This window comes from Bos grunniens, chromosome 5 (genome assembly GCF_055505025.1).
Source record: "Bos grunniens cultivar Pamir isolate PY7600 chromosome 5, Bosgru_T2T1.0, whole genome shotgun sequence".
In the NCBI taxonomy this organism is placed as follows: domain Eukaryota; kingdom Metazoa; phylum Chordata; class Mammalia; order Artiodactyla; family Bovidae; genus Bos; species Bos grunniens.
In genome coordinates this window covers 35,220,528-35,244,438 of record NC_141169.1, presented here as the reverse complement: position 1 = coordinate 35,244,438, position 23,911 = coordinate 35,220,528, and the positions used below count along the sequence as shown (strand labels likewise).

At 39.0% G+C, this 23,911-nt stretch overlaps 1 protein-coding gene and 1 long non-coding RNA gene across 2 annotated transcripts in view; one reads left to right on the top strand and one right to left on the bottom strand.

Annotated features, from left to right (window-relative positions):
• Positions 1-8,898, bottom strand: part of LOC147371762 (uncharacterized) — a 54,533-nt gene extending 45,635 nt beyond the window's left edge. Inside the window, exon 1 of the long non-coding RNA XR_015163743.1 lies at positions 8,041-8,898. This is a non-coding gene — a long non-coding RNA (uncharacterized LOC147371762). The remainder of the gene's footprint in view (positions 1-8,040) is intronic.
• Positions 8,899-10,461: 1,563 nt separating this feature from the next.
• ARID2 (AT-rich interaction domain 2) overlaps positions 10,462-23,911 on the top strand; it is a 208,734-nt gene continuing 195,284 nt past the window's right edge. Inside the window, exons 1-3 of the mRNA XM_086399793.1 lie at positions 10,462-11,090; positions 11,205-11,298; positions 12,376-12,473. Of these exons, the coding sequence (XP_086255919.1) occupies positions 10,999-11,090; positions 11,205-11,298; positions 12,376-12,473 (284 nt within the window). The 5' untranslated portion in view covers positions 10,462-10,998. The remainder of the gene's footprint in view (positions 11,091-11,204; positions 11,299-12,375; positions 12,474-23,911) is intronic.

The following is a 23,911-nucleotide window of genomic DNA, read 5'->3' as shown; positions in this document are numbered from 1 at the left end:
CACAAATTATTCATAATCTATGAAATTTCCAGGTAATCATCCCACTACATTCTCATCTAAGGTTCATTGGTGAAACACATAGCCTGAACCTGACTTAAGGTGGCCTTTTCAAGTCTTCCTACTTGTCAGGTGCAAAAGTATTCTGTCTTGGAACAATGCTTTATGTTTCAGAAGATGACGACCTCACCCATCAAATAATTTATGATTAATTTTTAGTTTCTTGTAGACACAATGTTCCAGAAGAATGTTCCTTGGATACTTCCCACTTGAATCACCAGACTAGTGGAGGCAGTTTACAAATAGCTTCTGGCAGTGCTGGGTCCATCTGACAGCTGGCGGACCTTCTAACCCTGGCCTTCTCATCAGGAAAACTCAACCTCATGTTTCAGATATGTCCCAAAACTCTTCCAGACCTATTCTAAGAGAATCCATCAGGAAACAACTAGAAGCTCCAAGATAGCACTTAACTTGCCTGTCAATAGGAAGGTCTTGCCTCTGACTTCATTTGATGGTTCTTAACTAGATTATACTTTGTCCTCTTTTAGTATACCCTAACTTTTGCCTTCATGCTTTGAGGTTTGGTCTTGGCCACTTCTGAACTAGGTTCAAAGACTATGAAACGTTTAAGGCAGATTTTCTATTCTGAAAAATCTTTCTGTAGGGTACCTACTTAATCACTTTTCCTCTTGGAAAATAAATCTCTACTTGAGACCTATCTATCAACATAAGAGAAACAAGGACTGCTAATTTCTCTTTCATCAAAGACTGGCAAAGGACCTCCACCAGAATGACAACTGCATGACCCTGAGCAAGTACTATGCGGTTGCTACTTGCTATACTACCCTTTCTGGACTTTCTGGTTAGATTATTGCCTCAATTATACATTGAGGAGCATCTATTACCAGAATGAGTGAAACTAACTTTACTAAAAGTAATGGACCTGTACCTAGGTATTGTTCTTATATTCTTGGCTTTGGAAACTCAAAAAATACAATAATACATTCCTTAAATGCTGAGTTTGTCCTAAATTACCACAAAATACAAAGGGAGAAACTCCTTTACCAGTGTCTTTTACTTGAATAACATGTTTGGACAGCTAGAGGTTAAAAAAAAAAAAAAGAGCCTCCTTTAATGTTCAGAGTATAGCACTAGTTTATCACAAAATTTGTGAGAAAATATGCAGGTACTTGCCTTATAATTAGCAATTGATGTCCCTTAGTTTTTGTACTATATTGATGGGAAATGAGCAGTTTATCCTAGGCTGTATAAAAAATGCTATCTGGATCTCTGGTTCTGGGTAAACCTCCAGCTTTAATATGTGACTTTAAGAAAAAGAGTACGAAAACTTGCAAAGATACTGATTTCATTTGTCAAGTTCACTCATGCTCAGTCATACACATTTGCCCTGACTTTGAGGCTTCCAATACTTCCCAGGGGAAAGTAGTCACAATGTCTGTGAAGTACAGTGGTTTAGAGAAATACTATCCCCAAGTGAGGTTATACACAGTCTCAGAAAGATAAAAAAATTATGAAAGTAAGGTAATAAAGCCAATTCTCTAACCCTGCTCCTGAGAGATGGCCATTGCACTAAGGTCATATAGAATCCCCTGGCTCAGATTTCACCTTAGCCAGCAAAGAAAGGATGTGTACTCTCACTGGCAAGGAATGATGCCCCTACGCTCCTGGCAATTTAAGCTATGTCAGAATTTGCCAAGCTGCACCAGACTGAGAGCTAGGTTCTCTCTATAAGGTGTGGATAAAAAATGTTATCAGTAAACAAAGGATGCTGTGACCATCAAGCCTTTAGCCACTGCAGCTCCACCACCCCCCACCCCCTAACACACACATACACAAAGGGGAGTGTATAGAAACAAATACTACCCTAGGGAGCATATCAACAGCCCAGATACTTGCATATTCCCCTACAAAGAAAAGTGCTAAATTCATTAGCTTGAGATGTCTGCTTTTTCTTTAACAGTAATCTTTTAATGTTCTGACTACCTGGTTTCTGGTACAAAAACGCCTAATATACTCTGGTTTCTCCCTTACTTCTTTAAGATGGTCCCTCAGAGCTATCCAAGAAGCTGTCTCATTGGTTTAAATCCTTAGCAAATCCACCAAATAAAACATAACTTTCAACTTTTAGGTTGTGCTTTTTTAAGTATACAGTGGGTTGACAGCCTTTCATTGGGCATTTAGTAGATATAAAATTGCACAAGGTATTGTGCTGAGGCTAAAAATGTTATTCTATGTAGCAGTAATATTTATAGATGTTATATAAGTTGTAGACTTAAAAGGCTCATTTCAAATGGTCTTAACCTGGATACTAAATAAGTAGCACACACTGACAAAAAAGTCCAGGTGATAAGGGGAGATCCTGCAGATCCTAATTTAAGATAAAATACTGCCCAAAAGCGAAAGTTGTTCAGTTGTGTCCAACTATACAGTCCATGAAATTCTCCCAGCCAGAACGCTGGAGTGGGTAGCCTTTCCTTTCTCCAGGGCATCTTCCTGACCCAGGGATCTAACCCAGGTCTCCCACATTGCAAGCGGATTCTGACCTGGGTTCAAGCCCTGGGTCAGGAAGATCCCCTGGAGAAGGGAAAGTCTACCCATTCCAGTATTCTGGCTGGGAGAATTCCATGGACTATGGACTGTATAGTTCATGGGGTCGTAAAGAGTCAGACACGACTGAGCCTAAAAAGTCTAGGACCTCGTGTTTGAGCTTACTTTCCCCAATAATTCCCTAAGAAAGGCCTTTTATTAGCTCATTCTACCAAAATTCCATTTTTGTCACTTTCACTAATCAATGACTTCTGTTTAAACTTTTATACACTACTCTTTAAATAATAAATGATTCAGATAAATTTACGGTTTTATACATATCTGCTTAGCAACTAACTATGATTCTGGAATTTGGATTTTATTACCACGACAGAATGAATGTTAGTTGAAAAAGCACTTATTTGTGAGCTAGGAGCCTTACTGTACTGTTTACCTTTGAAGAATGAGCTCAGTGTATGACATAAATCAACTACATCAGCCTAATTATTGGAGTCTAAGTAACATCAGCCTAATTATTGGAGTCTAAGTAATGCACACATATTCTTTCAAATATGCCCTTTCTCTTTGGCTCAGTCTTAACATATATACATATGTAAAACATGGGGTGGGGTGCAAACCTTCTTCCTCTCAAAGACAACGCATGAATTGTAGATTTTGAACAAGTATGCATATAATGATCTACATACCAAAAAAAAAAAAGGCAAAGAAATAATTAACATATTATAATATCCATTGAGCAATTCAGAGTATGCATAACTTAGGACTAGTTTATTTAGCCTTTTTAAAAAAGAGTATGTTCAACTGCAGTCTGAGGTTGGTAGCGTTAAATTCCTATGATCATACACAAGGCCCAAAGTCAAGCTACAAGAACCTGCTGTGGGATAAAGTACGCTGGTGAAAGATGTCTATAAAAGCAAGGTCTGGACCAACTCCTAGGTACAGTTCTAGGAGAAAATGCAGCAAAGAGCAACAGAGCAGGTAAAGACAAAGGTGAAAAGGAAGATGGCAGTGTGACCTGGAGACACCACTGGAAACATTCTGATCAATGTCACCCTTGCACACTGAGTACATACTACTACCACTGCTCCAGTGGAAATAAATCCATATATATCTATAGGTATTCTCAATTAGCAAGTGGAAGAATTACAGCAGAGACCTCTTCTGAATTAATTTAATCCCTTAGCCATATATTTTCTATGAAGGACAAATTGAAAAATGATTAAAAGCATTTAAACGATCTTTAAAATCTATCGCAGTTCTTCAGAAATAGATTTTGGCTTGTTTGCTATAATCCTCACAATCTCAAGAACTAAAATGATATGCCTTAAATTTCAAAATGTCTTTCTCTAGAGGCCAACAACTGCAAAATAAAAATCAGCCCCAGCTGTGGTGATTCTCTCAACTTACTACTTGTCTTTAGTAATATAACTTTACTTTTTTGGATATGACAGGGCCCTTTAAGATGCCCATGCCTGCTGAGAACTTCTCCCTAGAAAAATGCAATAAAAACATCTGTTTCACAAGGATGGCGGACTCCCTGGGCGCTCTTCTTATTTAACTGTGAATATATTACTATTTCAAAAGACTCTTCAGAAAGTGATACTGAGAACAGAGTAAGAAGAGAGTATCTCCCGGGGTAAGAAGCTGTGAGTGAGAACCCACCCAGGGCAGTGTACTGCTGATGTTACTACTCCTAGTTTTGGTGATCCCCAACTTTTCATGCAGCAGAAAAAATAAATGAGGTAAGCAAACGACAGTGTGAAGGATGGATTTAGTTTGGTGGGAAGAGAGCAAATTCCTGCATACCCTAAAGAGGGAAGCTTCTTTTCTGTTTCCAGAAGAACAGGAGGACCATCATTTAACTGCTGATTAATTCTGAGGAAATCTGTCTTTAAATGCAGTTAACAGGAACAGATATTAGAACAGGACCTAACTTCCTATTTACTTAGGCTATCAGTAATCACTAATTGCTGTCATTGTTAGTATTGTTAATGACAGGGAAATTTGATTTTAAAAATGTAGTCCAATAATCTTAAAATTTTCATCTTTGTTTTAAAGATCTGGAAGTACTGCAGTCAACTGCAAAATAGTGTCAGTTATTCTGTACCCCTGAAGAACTGTTTATAAGTATTTCTCATGTACATTATCACACAAAGATAATGAGAATTCTTTTGAGTCCTACCTACTACAAATTATGTCAAAGAACCATGACACTTTAAAAAAACTGTTGCCACTGATTAGTTAGAATTTCCCTCAATGTATAGCAAAATGCCTCAACAATTTACATTGACCCTGGTGGCTTTCAATTTTGATGCTATACATGAATAGCTTGTGGTATGTTTTCAGAGAAAAACAAAAGCTAAATAAATTAAATTATTAAGTTAATACTACTCTGACTCCTATAGTTATGAAGGAAAGAACTGTATCTACTGTAATGAAAACTAATTACATAGTTTTGCATTTTGGCTTAATTCCTATGTTATTGTTTCGCCAACAAGACTGCCAACTTCTTAAGCTTTACAGCTAGTCAAGAATTGAATTAAATTTGCATTAAATACAAAGTTAATGTCTTTGGGGTTTAATTTTTTTTAATTAATAGCAAAGTTCAATGTCAGAAGAGTCAATGTACCAAAAAATTGAAACAGAAAATCAAAACTCATTAAAACAATTCCTGTTTGTTTGCTCAGTAATATATTTTTCACATTCAGTGAAAATTCTCTTGCCCTTCTCATAATTAAACTATTGGAATATTTTTTGTGGATCTGAATTTTCAAAGAATGTGATTTAAACACTTAATACAATTTTGAGTAATACTAATCCTAACATTGATACTAACATTAATGTAATGCTGCTTTGTATGCAATTATACTCAACTATTTCTATACTAAACAGAATTTTGAACTTAATATTAAACATCCTGCTTTTGTATTATAAATTAAGAACCTTATGGTCTGAATATTTCATCATCATTGTTTAAAGGCCGCAGTTAAGAAAAACTTACTACTGGAGGTTTCCTTGAGGGCCAAGTTAATTTCTCTTCCCTCACCTTTTGCCCAAGGTAAGCATTCAACAAATATTTACCTAATGATTTAGTAATCTGCACTGACAAAAATAAACAAATATTTCTTTGGTTTAGTATTAATGCTCTCCTGGTTTTCAGAAGTTATTAAATACTATTAGTGAAGTGCTAAACTACTATAAACTGTAATGATACTACAATAAGCAGTTTGGGGCTTACTTTTCTTTTTCAGTGATCAAAACAGATGAGATAAATAACACAACAAATGTAGGACCTTAAACCCATAACAATTTTAAAAATTCAAGGTTAGATAATTGACCTAAACACCAAGTGAGACCAACTTCCTCAAAAAGCACATTTGGGATTGCCTCTCCAAAGAATACTATAATTGGGTAACATTTAATGTTCTTCTAGCTATTGTCTTACTAAGAAGTCTTTTTTAGTTGAAAATTATAACTTTCTTTAAGCAAATTGCACTGAATTTATGTATAAAGCATAACCTTTAATATATACTGAACAGAAGCAACAATGAAATACCCCAAAGAACCAGACCCTACACAGATACATTATTTAGTAATCTGTCAACAGCAGATTCAGAATATCTACAATTACCCTAATCTGCAGCATAATAAACTATTACCTCACCTTTTAAAAGCTTAGTTACCAGTACTCCTTTAGAATCACTTGAAGGAAAGTCTACATCTATGATTTGATATTGTAATCAAATGTTCAAATAAGATGTTAGTCCACATAAAAAAGTATAGCAGCAGACACAAGCAGAGCAGCAAGTGCTGAAAGCATTCTCACATCTTACCAAAGGTTCCTTTCCAAGATCATCTTTAATGAAACATAAATTTAAGTTCAATAGCCCTGTTCAACCAATTAAACCTGGGAGTAACCTAAAATCCACAATTTCTCTGATGAATCAACATATCACTTTCTCAGTTATTTAAGCTGTTGAAATCACACCTGACACGCTTGATTTGAAATTTGGTATAGTTTTTTACAAGAGGGAATTTTAAACATCACGATTTCTTGATTAAATAATACTAAAACTGATAAGGATCAAAGAGTCATATAAAATAACAGAAACCTCTAATGGTGTTCAGGCTCTGCAGTTACTATTAAGAACAACTTTGCATTTTTTCACACCAAAAGGGCTTTGTCAACATCTCATCAGATCAGTAAACTATATGAACTGAGTTTTGACAATTTCCACTATTATCAGTAATGTTTATAGGACTATTTTCCATTAATTCTTGAAACTATGAACTATATTTTATTTATATCTTATCCAATTAGAGACTATCTATGTAAAACTGTCACACTTCTCTAGCAGTTTCTTTTCCAGGATCCACCTGCTCTGTGCTGCCCACTATAGGAAATGCAGTATGGTACAGAGAAATGTAATACTATGCACTGGAGTTACAATTAGTGGAATCCCATTAAAATTTTTTTTTCTGGGTACTTGGGTCCTAAGGATAGGCTTTTCTTGCTAAGAGATACAAACTGATCAGTGGTAACCAAGTTTATTACATATATATATATATATAAAGAACATCAGTAGGAAAAGACAGCACCAGAAACTGTATCCCGGTAATGCATGCGCCTGGAGCAGCGAGCGGGTGAAGCAGGGGATGGGGCATGGAACTTAGTGATTGAGGCGCAGCCTGCAGAAAGATGCGGTTCTGCAGTACAGAGGGAAGATGAGGGTTAAAATCAACACAAACAAAATACCTCAAAAAAATGTCATGCAAATACAAAAGACTGCTGTAACTGGATTAAAAAAATTTGAGGTATATACTATTGGTGTAATGCATTCCTCAGTTTCATAAAATGAATCTCTTTCCTTAAATTTTACATACCTCTTACAGGCAAATACTCATTAATAGCTTACTTTGGCCTTATATTTTTCTAGTCTTGGGAAATAGAACCGTTTAACAATCTGACAAATAATTTGTTTTATGTTTTTGTCTTCTTTGACTAGAACATATCTAAAGTGCTATGAATTTAAATTTTATCCATCAGATATTCTTTAGGACTCCATTTTGAGGATGACAGCGTCTTCGGCAGAAAAATAATCCTTTCTTTCCTCAGAATCGATTGTCCCGTTACATATCACATTTTAAATGTTAAAAAAAAAAGGGCATTAAAACGTTAGGATCACACTCCAGGTGTTTAGCCTTTGCTATCTGTACTGCAAAGCAAAACACACTATTGTATACACACAAACACACACAAACAGCAAGCAGTCAGTGGCTTAGAAGTGGCCACCTCCCCGTTAAAAACAAAACCAGAAAATGTCACCCCTCCATCCTGCCCTTGAAATTCGAAATAAGACAGCCAGGTTCGCCCACTCCAGTGGGATACGAGAAAAAACGTTCTAACGTTTAACCTAAAACACGGTTAAAACATACAACCCTAGGTCCAGACGACTTAATTTTCAGTGTACGTGCCTTCGTTCCCACTCCTGCCCCAGTAGCATCATCCAGGGCCCGGGTCCCGACGGCGACCACCCGGCGCGCCGTGCCTGCCGGCATCCGCGAGGACCGCCGACTCCGGGCAACCCGGCTCCCGGCCGACTGACGGAGCAGGAGCGTCCGCGGCTCTCGAAGCTCACGACTCTGGCAAGGGATCCCGGTTGGGCGGTGGACCCTGGCATTTAAAAACTACTGAAAAGTCTCGCTGTTGAAGTGACTCGGCGGAGACCGCTGCCACTTGGCGTCGCCGGGTCCCGGTCCTTTCTGAGCCGTCCGGACGGCCCAGGCAACCCTCCGCGAGACCGCGGTCAGCTCCTGGGAGCGGGGAAGAGCAGCCAAAGCCAAAAGACGCCGCGGCAAGTTCCCGGAGCAGTCAGCTGCAGCTTTCCCTTCTCTCTTCAGTTACAAGTCCCCCGGCAGCTTCGGGCGCTTCCTTAGAGAAAATGAAAAAAGTGAAAAAGCGTGGAGGTACTAGAAGTCGCTGACATTTTCCGTCGAAGCAGATCCTCTCGGCTCCATCCCTTAAGCAGGATTTCCAAACTCCTATGCATCCTTAGCGGAGGTATTCCATGTTGACAGATCTCTCGCCTCCCACAAAATGGGGCCGAGGAGGCGGCCGCTGTCTCCTCTATGGGCGCCGCCATTTTGTGAGGCGGCGGCGCGGCGGCAGGAGCCCCGGGTGTGTGTAATGGTTGAATAGAATGACCCCCTCTAGGGAATCCCCGGCGCTGACAGTTACGTAAGGGGCTGTGCGCAAGTGCGGCGTTTAGGGAATCCGCACAGCTCGGGACTCGCAGCTCTGCGGCCCATATCTCCACCACCCCTAAGAGGACTGGTGGGGGAAGGGACGGATGACCTGGTCTCCCTTCTGCCCCGCCCCCCCTCGCCTGCAGCCTGGGCTTCGCTTCTCCACTCCCCCGGCCTCGTCTCCGCCCCTCACTGGCTTCCGAGACACTTACTGGCCCTTGGGTGTCAGGAACTTCCTAGCCATAGCCTTATTCCAGCCCCATTTAAGAGGCAAACTTTACTTGAGAAATAATGATTCCTAGAGTGAGCACCGGAAGCGTGGCTGGACTATATTACATAATTCTTTTCACTACCAAATAAATGTTCTCATTGGAATCACCACCTGAAATAATCCATCCAACCCTTTACTAGCCTGTGACCTTGGGTGTCGGTGACTTTGCCCGTAGTGGCCATCGCGGAAATGGGAATAATAATATGCTTCAAAATTCTTGAAGCTTAATTAACATTTGCAGCAAACGGCTGACCCCAACACCCCTTGTAGATACAAACTTATGGTAGTATTTGTTGAGATTTGAACAGCCTCTTTTTTTGAGCTTCAAAAATATTTTAAACCGGGATCGCATTTAAGACATTTGAGAAAAAGCAAAGACATAAGATTTTATTCAATATTTGTTTTAAGCAAACTATAACATACCTTAATATAAAAATATAAACGTTAATTATTATCGTCCAAGTTCAAAAGATTGCTTCCCAATCAGTTTAATTACTGTTTGCATAACTGCACAGAATAATCTAGTTTGAGAAATGAAACCAACCAAAGTCAAGATGAATTAAGAGCATGATTCCATTTCCACAGAACTAGGACAGACAGTTCACATTGTATTTAATTTACAGTTTGCCAAAGTTAGTTTGTGGGTAAGTCATGGAAAATGTGCTAACCAGGCCCCCCCAATACTATCACCACAAAGCTCAGAAAAGCTGATTCTTTTAGACCTAAAAAAAAAAAAAAGGTGACAGGTTGACTTTATTCCGATCAGTGAATGAAACTAGCGTGAGGAGCTTCCCCTCTGGGCTTCCTTTCCCTCTCGAGCTCCACACCAGTTCTGTCGGGCGGGCGGGGACTCCAAGGCGGCCCTGCCAACTGCCGGGCCGGGGACGCGAACATCGCCTCCACCCCTAACCCTGGAACAACCGGTAGTGGCCGTTTCCCCGCGCCTCCCCCCTTTCCGCCGGCTTTGTGTGCGTGTGAAATGTGCGGCACATTGCAGATGAACCCTAAGCCCGGCGAGCCCAGTCTATTGTTCCCCGCGAGGAGCTGCCGGGGCGGTGTGGAGTCAGGCGCAGTGCCGCGGCCGGCCCTCGGGGGTCGCTGTGCGGCTCTGGCTGCCCGGCCGTGGCGGCGACGCTGGAGGCGGCAGAGAGGGAGGCTGGCGGGGAGGGAAGCGAGCGGGCGGGCGGCGCGCAGCGGCTCGGCTGCCGCCGGTGCCTTCTGCCCGGGGACGCCCCGGCCGCGAGGCCGCGCGTGAATGTGTGCGAGGGCCCCGCGGAGCTGAGGCCGGAATACACGCTGTCACCCCGCTTTCCACAAACCACCACACAGACCTCCCCCTCCCCACCCCCAGCCCCGCCTGCCCCAGCCCCGCCGCCGCCGCCGCGGCCGCCGAAACTCCCGGGCCTCCGGCCACCCCGGCCCCTCACCGTCGGCTCGCCTTTCCCCTCGCCCGCTCGCGCGCCCCCGGCAGCAGCACCATGTTGAATCGCGTCCCCGGGCCGAGCCTCCCGAGCCGGCGGCGCTGAGAGGCGGGCGAGAGCCGGGCCGCGGGAGGGAGGGAAGGAAGGGGTGGGGGCCGCGCTCGCCCCGCGGCTTCGCGCGGATCCGGCAGTCGCCTGCCCCTCTAGTTTCGCTCCGATTTCTTTAAACTTTTTTAGAAATTCCCCTCCCTCCTTCCCTCCTCTCCCCCTGGCCTCCTGCTCCCTCCTTCCCCTCCTCCTCCTCCTCCTCCCCCTCCCTCCCTCCCTCCCTGCGCCGCCGCCGCCGCCGCCGCCGCCGCCACCGCCGGCCCATGACTGAGCCCCGCCGCCGCCGGCCGAGGAATGGGCTCCGGGCTCTGGTAGGAAGCGCTGGGAGCGGGGGGCGCTTTTAAAACACCGATCTGGGTTTTTTTTTAAACCTCCTTTGAAAAAATAATGGCAAACTCGACGGGGAAGGCGCCTCCGGACGAGCGGAGAAAGGGACTCGCTTTCCTGGACGAGCTGCGGCAGTTCCACCACAGCAGAGGGTGAGAGCAGAACCGGGGGGGCAGCGCCGGGGCGAGCCGGGGCGAACGGGGCTCTCCCGCTCGGGCCGCCGCGGGGTCCCGGCTGACAAGTGCGGGGCTTTCTCTCTCCCGCAGGTCGCCTTTTAAAAAAATCCCTGCGGTGGGTGGGAAGGAGCTGGATCTTCACGGTCTCTACACCAGAGTCACTACTTTAGGCGGATTCGCGAAGGTGAGTGGAAGTTTTAATTTGTATTTCCCTCTCGCTGGCCTCCTCCAAAAAGTCTCCTTTGACCCCGGAGTGGGCGCTCGGGGCTGGGGGGGTGGCCTGCGGGGGCCAGAGGCGTTCTTTTCGCTCCCAGCCGGTGGCACGGAGGCGGACGGCGGCGGGGCTGTTTTTGGCCTGGTGGCTCGCGTGCGCGCGGCGGGCGCGGGGCTCGGCGGGCGGGCGGCCCGGCGCCGGCTCGCGCCCTGCCCGGTGCCCGGCCGGCCCGGCGGGGTCTGAGCGCCGCGGCGGGGAGTGCGGGCGTGCGGGGCGCCCGCCCGAGCCCCGCGCCCGCCCCGCGCCCGCCCGCCCGCTCGCTCGCGAGTCAGCTCTGCCGCCGCTGCCGCTCTAGCACAGGCGGAGACACAGAGACACACAGACTCTCAGAGCAGTTTTCGTGCAACTCAAAATTAGCGCGGGCAGGTTTAACATCGATAATCGGCTGCGAAATGATCCCGGCAGCCGGGGGCACAGCCTCGGCCCCGTCGCCCTCGGTTTATACAGCTAACAAAAGAAACCAGGACCTGTCTCCAAATAGCCATCTTAGGCTTCAAGGCTAGGCAGAAGCTGTAGGCCTCAAAGAAGGGCCTATGGAGATGGATAGATCTGGGAGAGGGATCGGAATCGGCCCCGGCCCCGGCCCCCCCCGAACCTGCGGACGTCGCTGTCCGGAACAGTATTGATCCTTTTGAACTTTTTTTTTTTTTTTTTTTTTAGTGTAAACGGACCGCGTTGAGATTTAAAAGGGGGCGACAGAGGGACTTGCGATTGGTTATTGTCCGGGCTTCAAAAACAAAACAAACCCACCAACACCCCCTCTTCCGCCCCCCAAAACAAAACAAGTGCTATTAAATACAGGGCTCTCGGGTGAAAACACAGTGATTCAAGCAGCCCTTGCTTAGCTACTCTTACGGATCGAGCCGAATCACCCACCGATTCCTGAGGGATCTGCAGATCTCTGTAGAATGGGTATTTATTTCAGAGTTAAGTTAGAGTTTTCTTGGATTGTGCACTTTCAGACAAGTGTGGCTGTGTTTTTAACAGGTTTCTGAGAAGAATCAGTGGGGAGAAATTGTGGAAGAGTTCAACTTTCCCAGAAGTTGTTCTAACGCTGCCTTTGCTTTAAAACAGTATTACTTGCGGTGAGTAGTAGTGACTCTTCCAACAGTGTTGGGAAATAAGGGATTTATGGGGAGATTTGTTTTAGCAAAAAGAAAAAAGAAAAGCCCCAAGCAAGGAACAAACCTTGCACATCAGTTTCTAAACTTCTGCTAATTTCAGTCTGAGAAACATTAAATATCCACAAGGGAGGTTCTAAGAAGGAGAAAGTTTTCCTCACCTATTTTAGGATTGTTTACATTTTTCATACACAATCATTACAGGTGACACCCCACCCCCCATCTTGATAAACATTCTTTTGTGACATTGTTATTGATTGCTTGATATCCACAGAGGGCCCGAAAGGTGATGCTGAGTAAAGAGTCAAGATAGTTAATGAAACTTTGTATCCCTTGGGAAATTTTTTCTTTGTTTTGGAAACTCCTTTGCCTTTTTGAATTCTGACTTGAAGATTTTGTTAAAAAATGAAACCTCTATGTGGACCCGTGTTACTGAGTAGTTTTTCAGTAGAATATTTCTGCATAGCATAGCACGTTGGTGCCTTAAGTGTCCAGGATTGTTTTTTTTTTTTTTTTAAAGAAATTCTTATGTTTTCTGAAATTTTTGACTGAAAAGCATTTAAAATGATTATTATCTATTTATGAAAATTAGGGATGCTACAAAATGGAATACTATAATTGGGATTTTCTTTCATTCTCCCCCTTTTTTGACTATTTGACAAAGTACATTTCTTATTTAGTTGGCATGCGCTATAGTTTAGATAATATATTTTGTGATTCAGCATTTATTTTTCTGAGTTTTTCTCCTAGGAATACTTTCATATTGTAATGTATTATGAGGTCATCATTTATTTTTCGTATTTAGTTATCCAGAGGTTCTTTAGTTGGTGTTTGTTATTTAACACTAAAATAATGCTCTTCGTATTTTTTGTTTCTTAATAATGATGTTATAAAATGGCCTTTTTTAGGTAGTGTGGCTACTGTATAATTTGAGTTTGGCATTTATCGTTGCTCCAAATGCAGTATCCAAATGTAGATATACTGTGTTATGTTCAGCATTCTGGAATAGGAAATGCAGTAATTGCACAGGTGTGCTTTCTATTGGCTGTCTTAGATTGACTTCATGCTTGAAGCTGAAGAGTTCACATAACTTTGTGAGTAGTTACTGAGTTGCACAGATGTCTAGAAAATATTAAATATGATTAATTATCTCTTGTGAGTGTGTGATGGCATGTGTCAGAGTGCTTTTTAAAATAAAAGATTGAAATGAAAAGCAAAGTAAAACTAAATTAACCTCCAAAACTGTTGATTTTGTAATGTGGTGAGAAGTAGAGAATTTTTCATTCGTGGTGATACTTATTTTTTCAGTTACAATACTGAGGAGTACTGTTAATACATGTCTTGATTTTCTGGTAATAAGTTTGAATCATTTGAGTTTTAGACCGTTTAAAATACATGTTTTAAAGTTATATCTAGTACTTATTGGATGATTTATTGATTTCAGTATCCAGAAGGTGCTGTATGATATATATGTTTCATGGGATGTGTGTTTTTCTGAAGAACTCCCAGTTTATTACAAGTTACATAAATACTGTTTTTCCAGTTGTGATTTCTATCTTTGGATCATATCATCCATTGATTATACTTATAGGTACCATTTTTAACTATATAGTTTCCAGATTGTTTGGAACTCCTTATGCTATTCTCAGATCAGTTTGAGTTTTATGCTCTTATTAGAAGCTACTTTTTGAACTATGTCCTTAGCTAAACTTGTTTTTCCTCCATATGTCACTCTCCAGGTTTGTTTTTGTAGGGTTTGTAGCTAGGCTACTAGGAAAAAAGTTGAAGCATTTGTTTTGGAAAATAAAACCATGTGAAGATTTTCATGGCTTGTAAAGAAATACAAAAGAAATATGCTGGTCACAAACTGGGTACTACCAACCTTGGAAGATTTTTTTCCATAGTGGTGTAATATTGCTCAGTTAGAGGACATGTATTATGCTGGGTTTTACACCTTCCTCTGAAAAATCTTAACTGGCAGACAGGATGCCAAGCTTTCACAGTAATTCAGTTACTTAACCATAAGAGTGCCTTTTCATAGTAAGAAACAGTAATCAAGTGACTTTGTTAAGTTCCCTCTTTGATATATTGAATTGAATATCATGGTTTCTGATGAGTAGATAATGCAGTGTGTTTTATAAATCACAGGTGGACCAATTTTTAAAAAAAATTTGAATGGCTGTTTCATTTGACTTCTGTAAGATTGTCATTCCATGTGTTCTCATTTACTCTGCAAGTTTAATATTTGCTGACATTCTTCTGTAGTTTCATTATTAATTAGATGGGTAATTGTTAGCCTGGTGTTTTATGATGTAGTTTCATGGTACTACATTTAAATAAAGAAGAGCAAGCTAATGCGCTGCTGTGTGTGCACATAGATATGTGTGTGTATATGTATAAATATATATATATATACACACTAGAATTTTTGTGTTCATTTTGATGCATAGACAGTAAGTATAGAGACTTGAGTTTAGTTGTCTGTCTAAAGTTAGCTTGATTGTATCCGACATTATTCAGTTGTAGATTGTTCACAAAAATTTCTCACAGTCTAAAATTAAAAATGCAATTGAATGTTTTAACATTGGCATTTAAAAGTCTGGCTATTGCTCATCTATGGTGTCTATGTATTTTGTTTTCACTTAGGTCCTTTCTTGGTATGTACATCTCAGTATGTTCCACAGATATTTATTATTGGACTGTCTTTATAAGTTTAAAAAGATAAGATATAACTTCCTACATTTATTATAGATGAAGAAGTTAAAGTACAGAAAAGTCTAAATGGCTTTAGAGGCATTTGTTATTTCAGCAAAATAGTTGTATTCTTGACATGTGTTGAGTAATATTTAATCAGTCACTTATGAATTCCCTTCTCTAGTCATAAATGATTTTAAGAAATTAAAATATAATTGGAAATTACTTATGGTTAAATTTATGCCTGAGTGTATTTATACTCAATGTGTTCTTTATTTATTCAGTTAATTTTATATTTTTGTTCTGTTTTGGTGCTAATATTGGGGGACAATTTACAGGTCTTTTTGTTTAGAATTTAAAGCCTTGATGTGAAGACTTAGATAAATATTTCAGATATTTTAGTTGAACAATTTTGTTTTAGCTTACTTACGCCAATAGTACGGTGATAGTCAAGGTTAACTTGATGTTCCTATTATAACACTTGACTTTTTGAAAAAGAGGTAGAGTATCTTGGACTTAAAAAAAATTGTTGTACAAAACTGTATATTGCTGGTTTTCTTACAACTGTTTTACATGGACCTTCCTTTGGAATAGTCAGAAACTTAACTATAGAGTTTTCAGTTTTACTGTGAATTTATTCTTCTTTTTCCCCCTTGGTGGATGAAGCCCTCCCTTAAGTTATAGAAATGAAAGTCTGCATTTATCAGGTAAATAGAATAAATACACTTGTGTGTTGAGTAGTTAGTATCTACCATGTAGATCACTTTTTTTTTTTTAAGAGAAAGCCTTTTATGAGTCACTTGATATTAAATGATAGAATGCTTCAAAATTTTAATAAGTAATTAATAAATTGAGTTTGTGTATCAATAGAATTGATAAATGGTGATTTGTTCTCCTCATGTAAGGAATGAAAGTAATATGGAGACTGGAAGAAAAACTGTATCTAAAATTATTTACATATGCATTTAAAAATTAATTTTATGAACTGTATCCTTCATTTTGAACAAATCTGATTTTGGTATCATCTGATATTCTGTTACATTTTAGAGGGTGTGTAAACTTGTTGAAAGGAGAAGTAGAAAGTAGAAAAAGTTGAAAGACTTATCAGACCTCAGCTAGGCTGGTGTTGTGTGTTAGAAACCATGTTCTGAACAACTCAAATTTGCCCTCAAGTAGAAATAAATCTAACTCTTTCCAGGGTGGATAGTTTCACTGAGGATGCAAACTAAGAACTGTAACTCCCAGAAATGTTTATATGTTGTTTTGCATTTAAATTTTCTGCCTTAGCTGTTAAGTAAAAATGTCTGTTTCTAAAGAGAATCACTTTTTTATAATCCTACCTCATCTCTGTTATAGATTCAGTGTTTTCAGTTTGGATGTGTGTGAAATCCACTGTAACTGTGATAGAGAAGTACATCACTTCTGAGAATATTTTATAATCTGAAATGGAATTATATTGGAAGTTCAAAAAGGAAGGAAAAACATTTAAATTCACTGGAATTTAAATGCATTGGTCAGTGAGTTAAGTACTCAATATGTGTTTTTAGGTAAAGTATTTAGAGTTTTTATTATTATTTGTGGGGAGGCTGCTTATCGGGTATTTTCTTGAGTGGTATAGTCCCTACTAAAGTTTACTAGTAAAAATAAAGTTTGTTTGAATTGGGACATATAGAGTTGTGGTGGGGGGTTCTCCCTCTCTTTCTTTGATCTGCCACCACCATCCTCACCACACTCTTGGGTATTTAGTTAGAGTGGAGATTCCTAATTTGTGCTATATAAAACAATTGTTTCCCTGAAATGTCCTTGAAAAGTGAAATGAATATGAGCATTATAACAATGCTACCTTGTGTTACCTTACTGAGGGACTTCGTAAACTTTATTTGGTTACTGTGCCTTGTGGATCTTAAGACAATTTGGAGAAACACTGTTACCTCCCTCCTGCCACCTGTAGTAAGTGGTGGTTCCCAAACATCACCACTCATCATAGGGGAATGTTTGAGGAACATCTGCTAAGTTCTATGGAGCACAGTTTGGGAACCTGAGCTAGAATAAATGAGAGTTAAGGAAGAAAAATTTTAAGTGTGGAAAATGAGAAATGAGAGGTAATTATGTGTATCTATATAGACATATATAAATACAGATTTAAATGATTTTTATGGAGCTATTAAGTTGTTTATCAATGGCTGTGCAAAATTATATTGTTAACACTTAAACAGTTGTTCGAATAGGGGACATTAAAATTATCTTGTGTTCATTGCCAAGGAGAGAAAGGTAGCCGAATCATTGTGTTTTGTGGTATAGTAATTATTTTTATTGAAATGTAATAGTCATGCTAATGTCTGTATATGCTTCAGTTTTACCATTTTAAAAACAGAGGTCATAATTATGAATTTTGATTTCAGGGAAAGCTGTTTAGAAGTAGCTTTTGGTTTAAGGACCAAACTTCCTGGAGATAAAAATAGAGATGTTAGAATTAAAGATTGTCATCAAATATTTTATGGTTTGAAATTGTAATTGTAATTTTTATGGAAAGCAAAAGTATTGGCTTTAGAATTTAAAATAAATGTAAATAACATGCCTAGTTCAGTTATCCATAGTAGAGCCCAGTAAGTAGGCAGGTTGATTCTTTTTAGTCAGAAGTACACAAAAATGTATATATGTTGACTGATGCTCATATTGATTGCCTATCATAAAGTTTATTAATGGATTCTCTTAGTAAATTAAACTTTTGGGGGACCTGAAATAAACAGATGGTTCAGAGCAAATTGTCACTCTCAGTAACTTTCAGATTTTGTGAATTTTACTAGTATGTTTTCGAAGAACTTTGTATTGAAATGGAGTCTTAACATATATTTTTTTGGTTTCAGACATTAAAAAATACCACTTGTGCTTGGATACTTTTTGAGTATTCATCATGCTATGAATTCAAAGTTAATTAATTGATTATATATGCTCCTTGTGACTAGGTATAATGCAAAGATCTATTGCTGGAACTGAAATCTCTTAGTGATATCTAGGAGTAGATGCTGCATTATAAATTATTGCCCCCAAATGCTAGATTCATACTTCAATTAATGTCTAAGTCAGTGTTTGCAGGTCTACCCCATCTTCCTGCAAGAGCATTTGATGGCGGGGCTAAATCTCTTGTTCTGGCTGTTTTATCTCATTAGTCTCTTGATGGTTCCCTTTTCCTTTTCTTGTCATGCCATTGGTTTATTAAAATAATGGGGTCACTTGTCCTTTGTTGTTGTTGTTGTTTAATTCCTAAGTCATGTCCGACTCTGTGCAACCCCACGGAAGTAGCCCACCAGACTCCTCTGTCCATGGGATTTCCCAGGCAAGAATACCAGAGTGGATTGCCATTTCCTTCTCCAGGGGAACTTTCTTTAGAATGCCCTAAGTTCTGGATTTGGTTGACTGCTTCCTTCTAGTGTCAGTTAACCTGTTCCTCTATCCCCTGAATCCATTTCCTAAAAACTATTAACATTAGATCTAAATGTTGAAAAAATTCAAGTTTAGTATTTTAGGCATTCTTTAATAGGTATGTGTGTGTTTAGTCCCTCAGTCGTGTCCGACTCTTGGGACCCCATAGACTGTAGCCCTCCAGGCTCCTCTGTCCATGGAATTCTCCAGGCAAGAATACTGGACTGGGTTGTCGTTTCTTTCTCCATTCTTTAACAGGTAGTGCTGTGCTTTCATCACATTATGTGGCATATAATGTTTAGTTGTCCTGCTTTAGTGGTGTTAAGATTGATCAGAGTTTTTAAGTATTATGATCTAAATAAAACCTTGTATTTTTTAAAAGTATGCCCCAGGTGATTCTTAAGCATGCTGAAGTTTGAGAGCAGCTGATCTAAGTATTGTAATTAAACCGATTTAGTTGCTGAGATAACTGGTTTAACTTGGCGTCCACGTGTTGGCCAGGGCTGCATCCAGAACAAAACCTGTAGGTGACACCTGGTCTGGGGCATCTGCTCGGGCTGCACCTGTCATCTCCAAGCAGAGCCTGCATGCACCCTGTTTTGTTTCTGGACTCTAGAGAAGGTAACCCAGGGGTCCGCTTCAGTTGAGGGAGGAAAAAAGGGTAAATGAACTACCAATTTGAACTTATCCTAAATGTATTTGTATAGTAATTTAGATTAAAAACAATTAATTAAAAATAAAATTTTATTAATATCTAGTGTTTTAAAAAAGTAGAACTTTTGTAATATTCCCCCAAATGGAATGCCATTTATTTTATTGAATTTAGTGAATGTTTTTTCCTCTTTGTGAGGATTTTGTTGGTCTATACCAATACTGCTTAGGGGAGTTAACTTATATTGTATAAATTCCTTTAACAATACTAGCAATAGCTTATTTTGTTTCATGCACTTAATCTTCATTTTTCAAACCATTTTCATATGTGAGATTTTAGTTTTATCATTTCAAATTTCAGAAGTAATTGCTGTTATCTAATCTCATAAAAAAATAACACTTAGAAAAGAATTTCTTTACAGCACTCAAACTCTTTTCTTCTGGAGCATATGGGCTATTTAAAAAAAAAAATGGCTGTAGGTTATATCCAGCTTTCAATTCTAAGCGTCAGCCATAACTGCCACTCAGTAAGGTTTATTTTATCTATTTTCAAACTGCACTTTCTCCCCCTTACGTTTCCATTCCCTTCCCTGGCTATAGACTTAGCTTTAACATTTTACAAAGCATTGTCTTGGACATAACCCTACATCAGCCACAGTTGTTAAATATCTTCGAGTATATTCCATGACCAAGGAATGTTTACCTTTTGTTTCTTTTAATAAATTACTTTCATTACCGTATAAAGGGACCAAACCAAAACGTTGCTTTATATGAAGCAGGATTTGAAAAAAGTTGTGTAAGAATCTTTTGTTTGAATATATACCTTATTGTGATATGTAGCAAGTTATCTTTAATTCTGTTCTTTCTTTCTGAGTTCTTAACTATTGTACTTGGTAAAGTCTTACAGTGTTCAGTGGTCAGTTGCTCTGCACAGAAATGATGACTATATAGTTATACACATCTTTCATGGTGAGGTGTTTTCAGATGAAATTTGTTTTTGCCCCTCTCCTAGCCAATTGGTTATTTTAAATAAAATGTTAATATAAGTATTTTATGTTAATATGAGGTCAGTGGGAATATTATTCTGTTAAAATGGGACAAAAACTAGGCTGCAGTTTGGTCCCTAACCTGTAGTACTTTAGAAATGGGGCTGAATTTAACTGTGTTAGTAATAATGCCCAAGTTGATCACACTTTTCATAATGGTTCATAGATCAAATGAATTTTCAAAGTACTTGAGCTCAGATCAGACCACTAAGTATTTCATAAACAATATTTAGTACCTTAGCAGCTGTGCTTCCAAGTGTACTCGTAAGTAATAGGTCAAGAGTGTTTAAGTATAATTAAATATAAAAAGATTGGTATAATCTTTTTCGTTTACACCATTAAAAAGTCAAACTTCTGAATTTTTGAGTAGTTTTTCCTGGTAGCTCTACACTGCAGTGTATTAATATAGTAATAAGAATCTGATTGAGAGAGAAATAATAAACCTATCATTTTCTTTTTTCCCCAAGTGTTCTTTTTTCAAAATTGTTAAATTTTTTTGCTATCTATATGTACATTTTTTTACACTTTATTTATATTGACCAATTGTTTTTTGCCATATTTGCTTTGTAGTTTCCTTTTTATATGTGATGTTGTATATGTATGTACGTGTATTCTTGTTTTTGTTACTGTCATTTAATCATTTGCTGTCATTACAGTTACACTGCCCTTTCCTCCTAAATATAAGTGTATATTACTTAAGAACAAAAACGTTATCTTATATAATAATAGCATGCACGCCTGTGTGTTTAGTCAGTTGTGTCCAGCTCTTTGCGATCCTATGGACTGTGTAGGCTGCCAGCTGCTCTTTCTGTGGGATTCTCCAGGCAAGAATACTGGAGTGGGTTGCCATTTCCTTCTCCTGGGGATCTTCTTGACCCAGGCATCAACCTGTGTCTCTTGCATTGCAGGCGGATACTTTACCCCTTGAGCCATCAGGGATACAGATAATATGACTATATTCATGTTAAGTTTTCTGTATTTGATTACTGTAATAATAGTGTAATGATCAGTTTCAGAAAGCAACATGAGTATAGTCGTATTATTTGTATTACATACAAATCTTATTCAAATTTTACCAGTTGCCCCAAAGATGTCTTTTACAGCAGTCATACCAACCCATCCCTAAACTGTAATCTTGTATCACATTTAGTTGTCACATCTGTAGTTCTCCAGTCTTCTGTGATATTACCGTTTTTTGAAGAGTAAAAGCCAACTGTACTATAAAATTTGGATTTTTCTGAGGTTTTTTTCAGGATTAGATTTAGCTTAAGCATTTTTGGCAGGAAGCATGTGATGTTACTTTGTCCTATTATTGCTAATAATAGCTTTGTTTAAGGTGGTGTCCTCCTGGTTTCTCCACTGTAAAGTTTCCATTTTCTCTTTTGTAATCAGCCAGTAACCCTCGGAGATGTACTTTGAGACTGTAAATACCTTGCTCACCATCACACTTTTGCCCAGTAGTTCAAATATCCATTGATGAATCTTGTCTGAATCAGTTATGGTGACTATATGATATTTATTGTCTAATTTTATCATTTCATCTACATTATTTGGCTATCATAAGGAAAATATTGTTTATTAAGTATTTATATTATACAGTGGGTTAAAGTCTGTTATATTTTACTGCTGTAGTTTGGCCAAGAGGAGCCCATTCAGGCTGCCTCCTTTGTATTTTTTTAACAAGTTATTGTTATTTCTTAGCTCTTTCTTGCATTCTGACGAAATAAGATCTTCTAGAGTCAAATGTGTTTTGCTTTTCTTGCTCTGGCATCAGCTATTTCTTCTAGAAGTCCTGGTTCCTTTTGGTGTGGAATGGTATATAGAATCCAAGAACTGGCTGGTAGGTGTGCTCATTGTTATTGGGTTATCTTTTCTTCTAGGCCCTTTCAGAGGACAAAGTTAGAAAGTTTTCTTATTTTAAATGTAAATATACGTATTGTGCAAATCATAAGGCTATATTGGTATCTCTAATTAAGTCTGCACAAGTTTTCTCTTGCCTTCTTCCACTCCATGTATCTTCCTTCAACTGTCTTTAGAACACAAGTTTCCAACACCAGTGTATTTGTCTTGTTAGTTCTGTAACACAAAGAGAATAGTTTCAGAATCGTTATACCCATACAACTACAAACAACAAACTTGTGAAGTAGAGTTGCAGATTTGTTTGCATTTCTTTTTATATTCAGACTGACTTATATCAGTTAATAACTGTGTTAAAAAATTCACAGTGATTGGATTCTTTTTTTCTGGGTATTGTTTGCACTTAGAACATTAAAGTTCATATTTTTTCCTTTTGTATTCAGCTTTTTGTTTTCCCCATTATTTGTTCCTTTAATTTTATTTATGAATATGTAAAACCCTTGATAAGATTGCAAAATCAAAACTGAAGCAAAGATAACACTTGGAGGTTACCCTTTACCTTATTTACTTCCCTCCCACTTCTACCCCATTCCTGCCCATGCTCTGTTGGTAACCAACCAGACATTTTCTGGTTATCCTTCCTGATTTTTGTTTTTGTTTTTTGTTTGTTTTATAACAGTAAGGAGGTACATTCATGTATTTTTGGTTCCCCATTTTAAAATGAAGAATGCACACTACTTTTTATTTTGCTTTTTTTTTTATTTAGTGTACCTTGACTATTAGTAAATTCATAAAATTCCCCCCTTTTACAGCTGCATAGTATTCCACTGTGTGAATATATCTTACTTTATATGTCCAGTCTCCTATATAATGACACTTAGGTTGTTCCCAGTATTTTACAATAGCAAATAATGCCATATGAATAATCTGCAAATCTAGTAGCCTATACAAAGCTATTTTCAAATGTTTGGACACATATCTACAGAGTAAATTGCAAAAGGGGGGATTGATGTCGTAATCAAATAGTAAATGCATATGTATTGAATTAAGTACTGCCAAATTCCCAGCAGATTCTCTCAGGTAGGAGAGAACTATTTCGCATTCCCGTCAGCAGTATATGAGAATGCTTGTTTCTCATAGCCTTGCCATATGTTTGTCAAGCTTTTGAAGTTTTCCTGATCTGGGGGGTTTAAGCAATGGTATCTCACTATATTGTAATTATTGTGACTTTATATAGCATGTTTTAATATTTGATAGTGCCATTCTCATCTCATAGTTCTTTTTTTTTTTAAATAGGAATTTTGTGGTGATTGTTGTTTTAATGTGAACTTTAGTGTTGACTTCCCTGATAGCTCAGTTGGTAAAGAACCCACCTGCAATACAGGAGACCTCAGTTGGATTCCTGGGTTGGGAAGATCCGCTGGAGAAGGAATAGGCTACCCACTCCAGTATTCTTGGGCTTCCCTTGTGGCTGATCTGGTAAAGAATCCATCTGCAATACGAGAGACCTGGTAAAGAATCTATCTGCAATACGAGAGACCTGGGTTCGATCCCTGGGTTGGAAAGATCCCCTTGAAAAGGGAAAGGCTACCCACTCCAGTATTCTGGCCTGGAGAATTCCATGGACTCTATAGTCCACGGGGTTGCAAAGAGTCAAGACACGACTGAGGGACTTTCACTTTCACTTTTAGTGTTAATTTGTCCTAGTTTCAGAAAAAAGCTTTTTTTGAA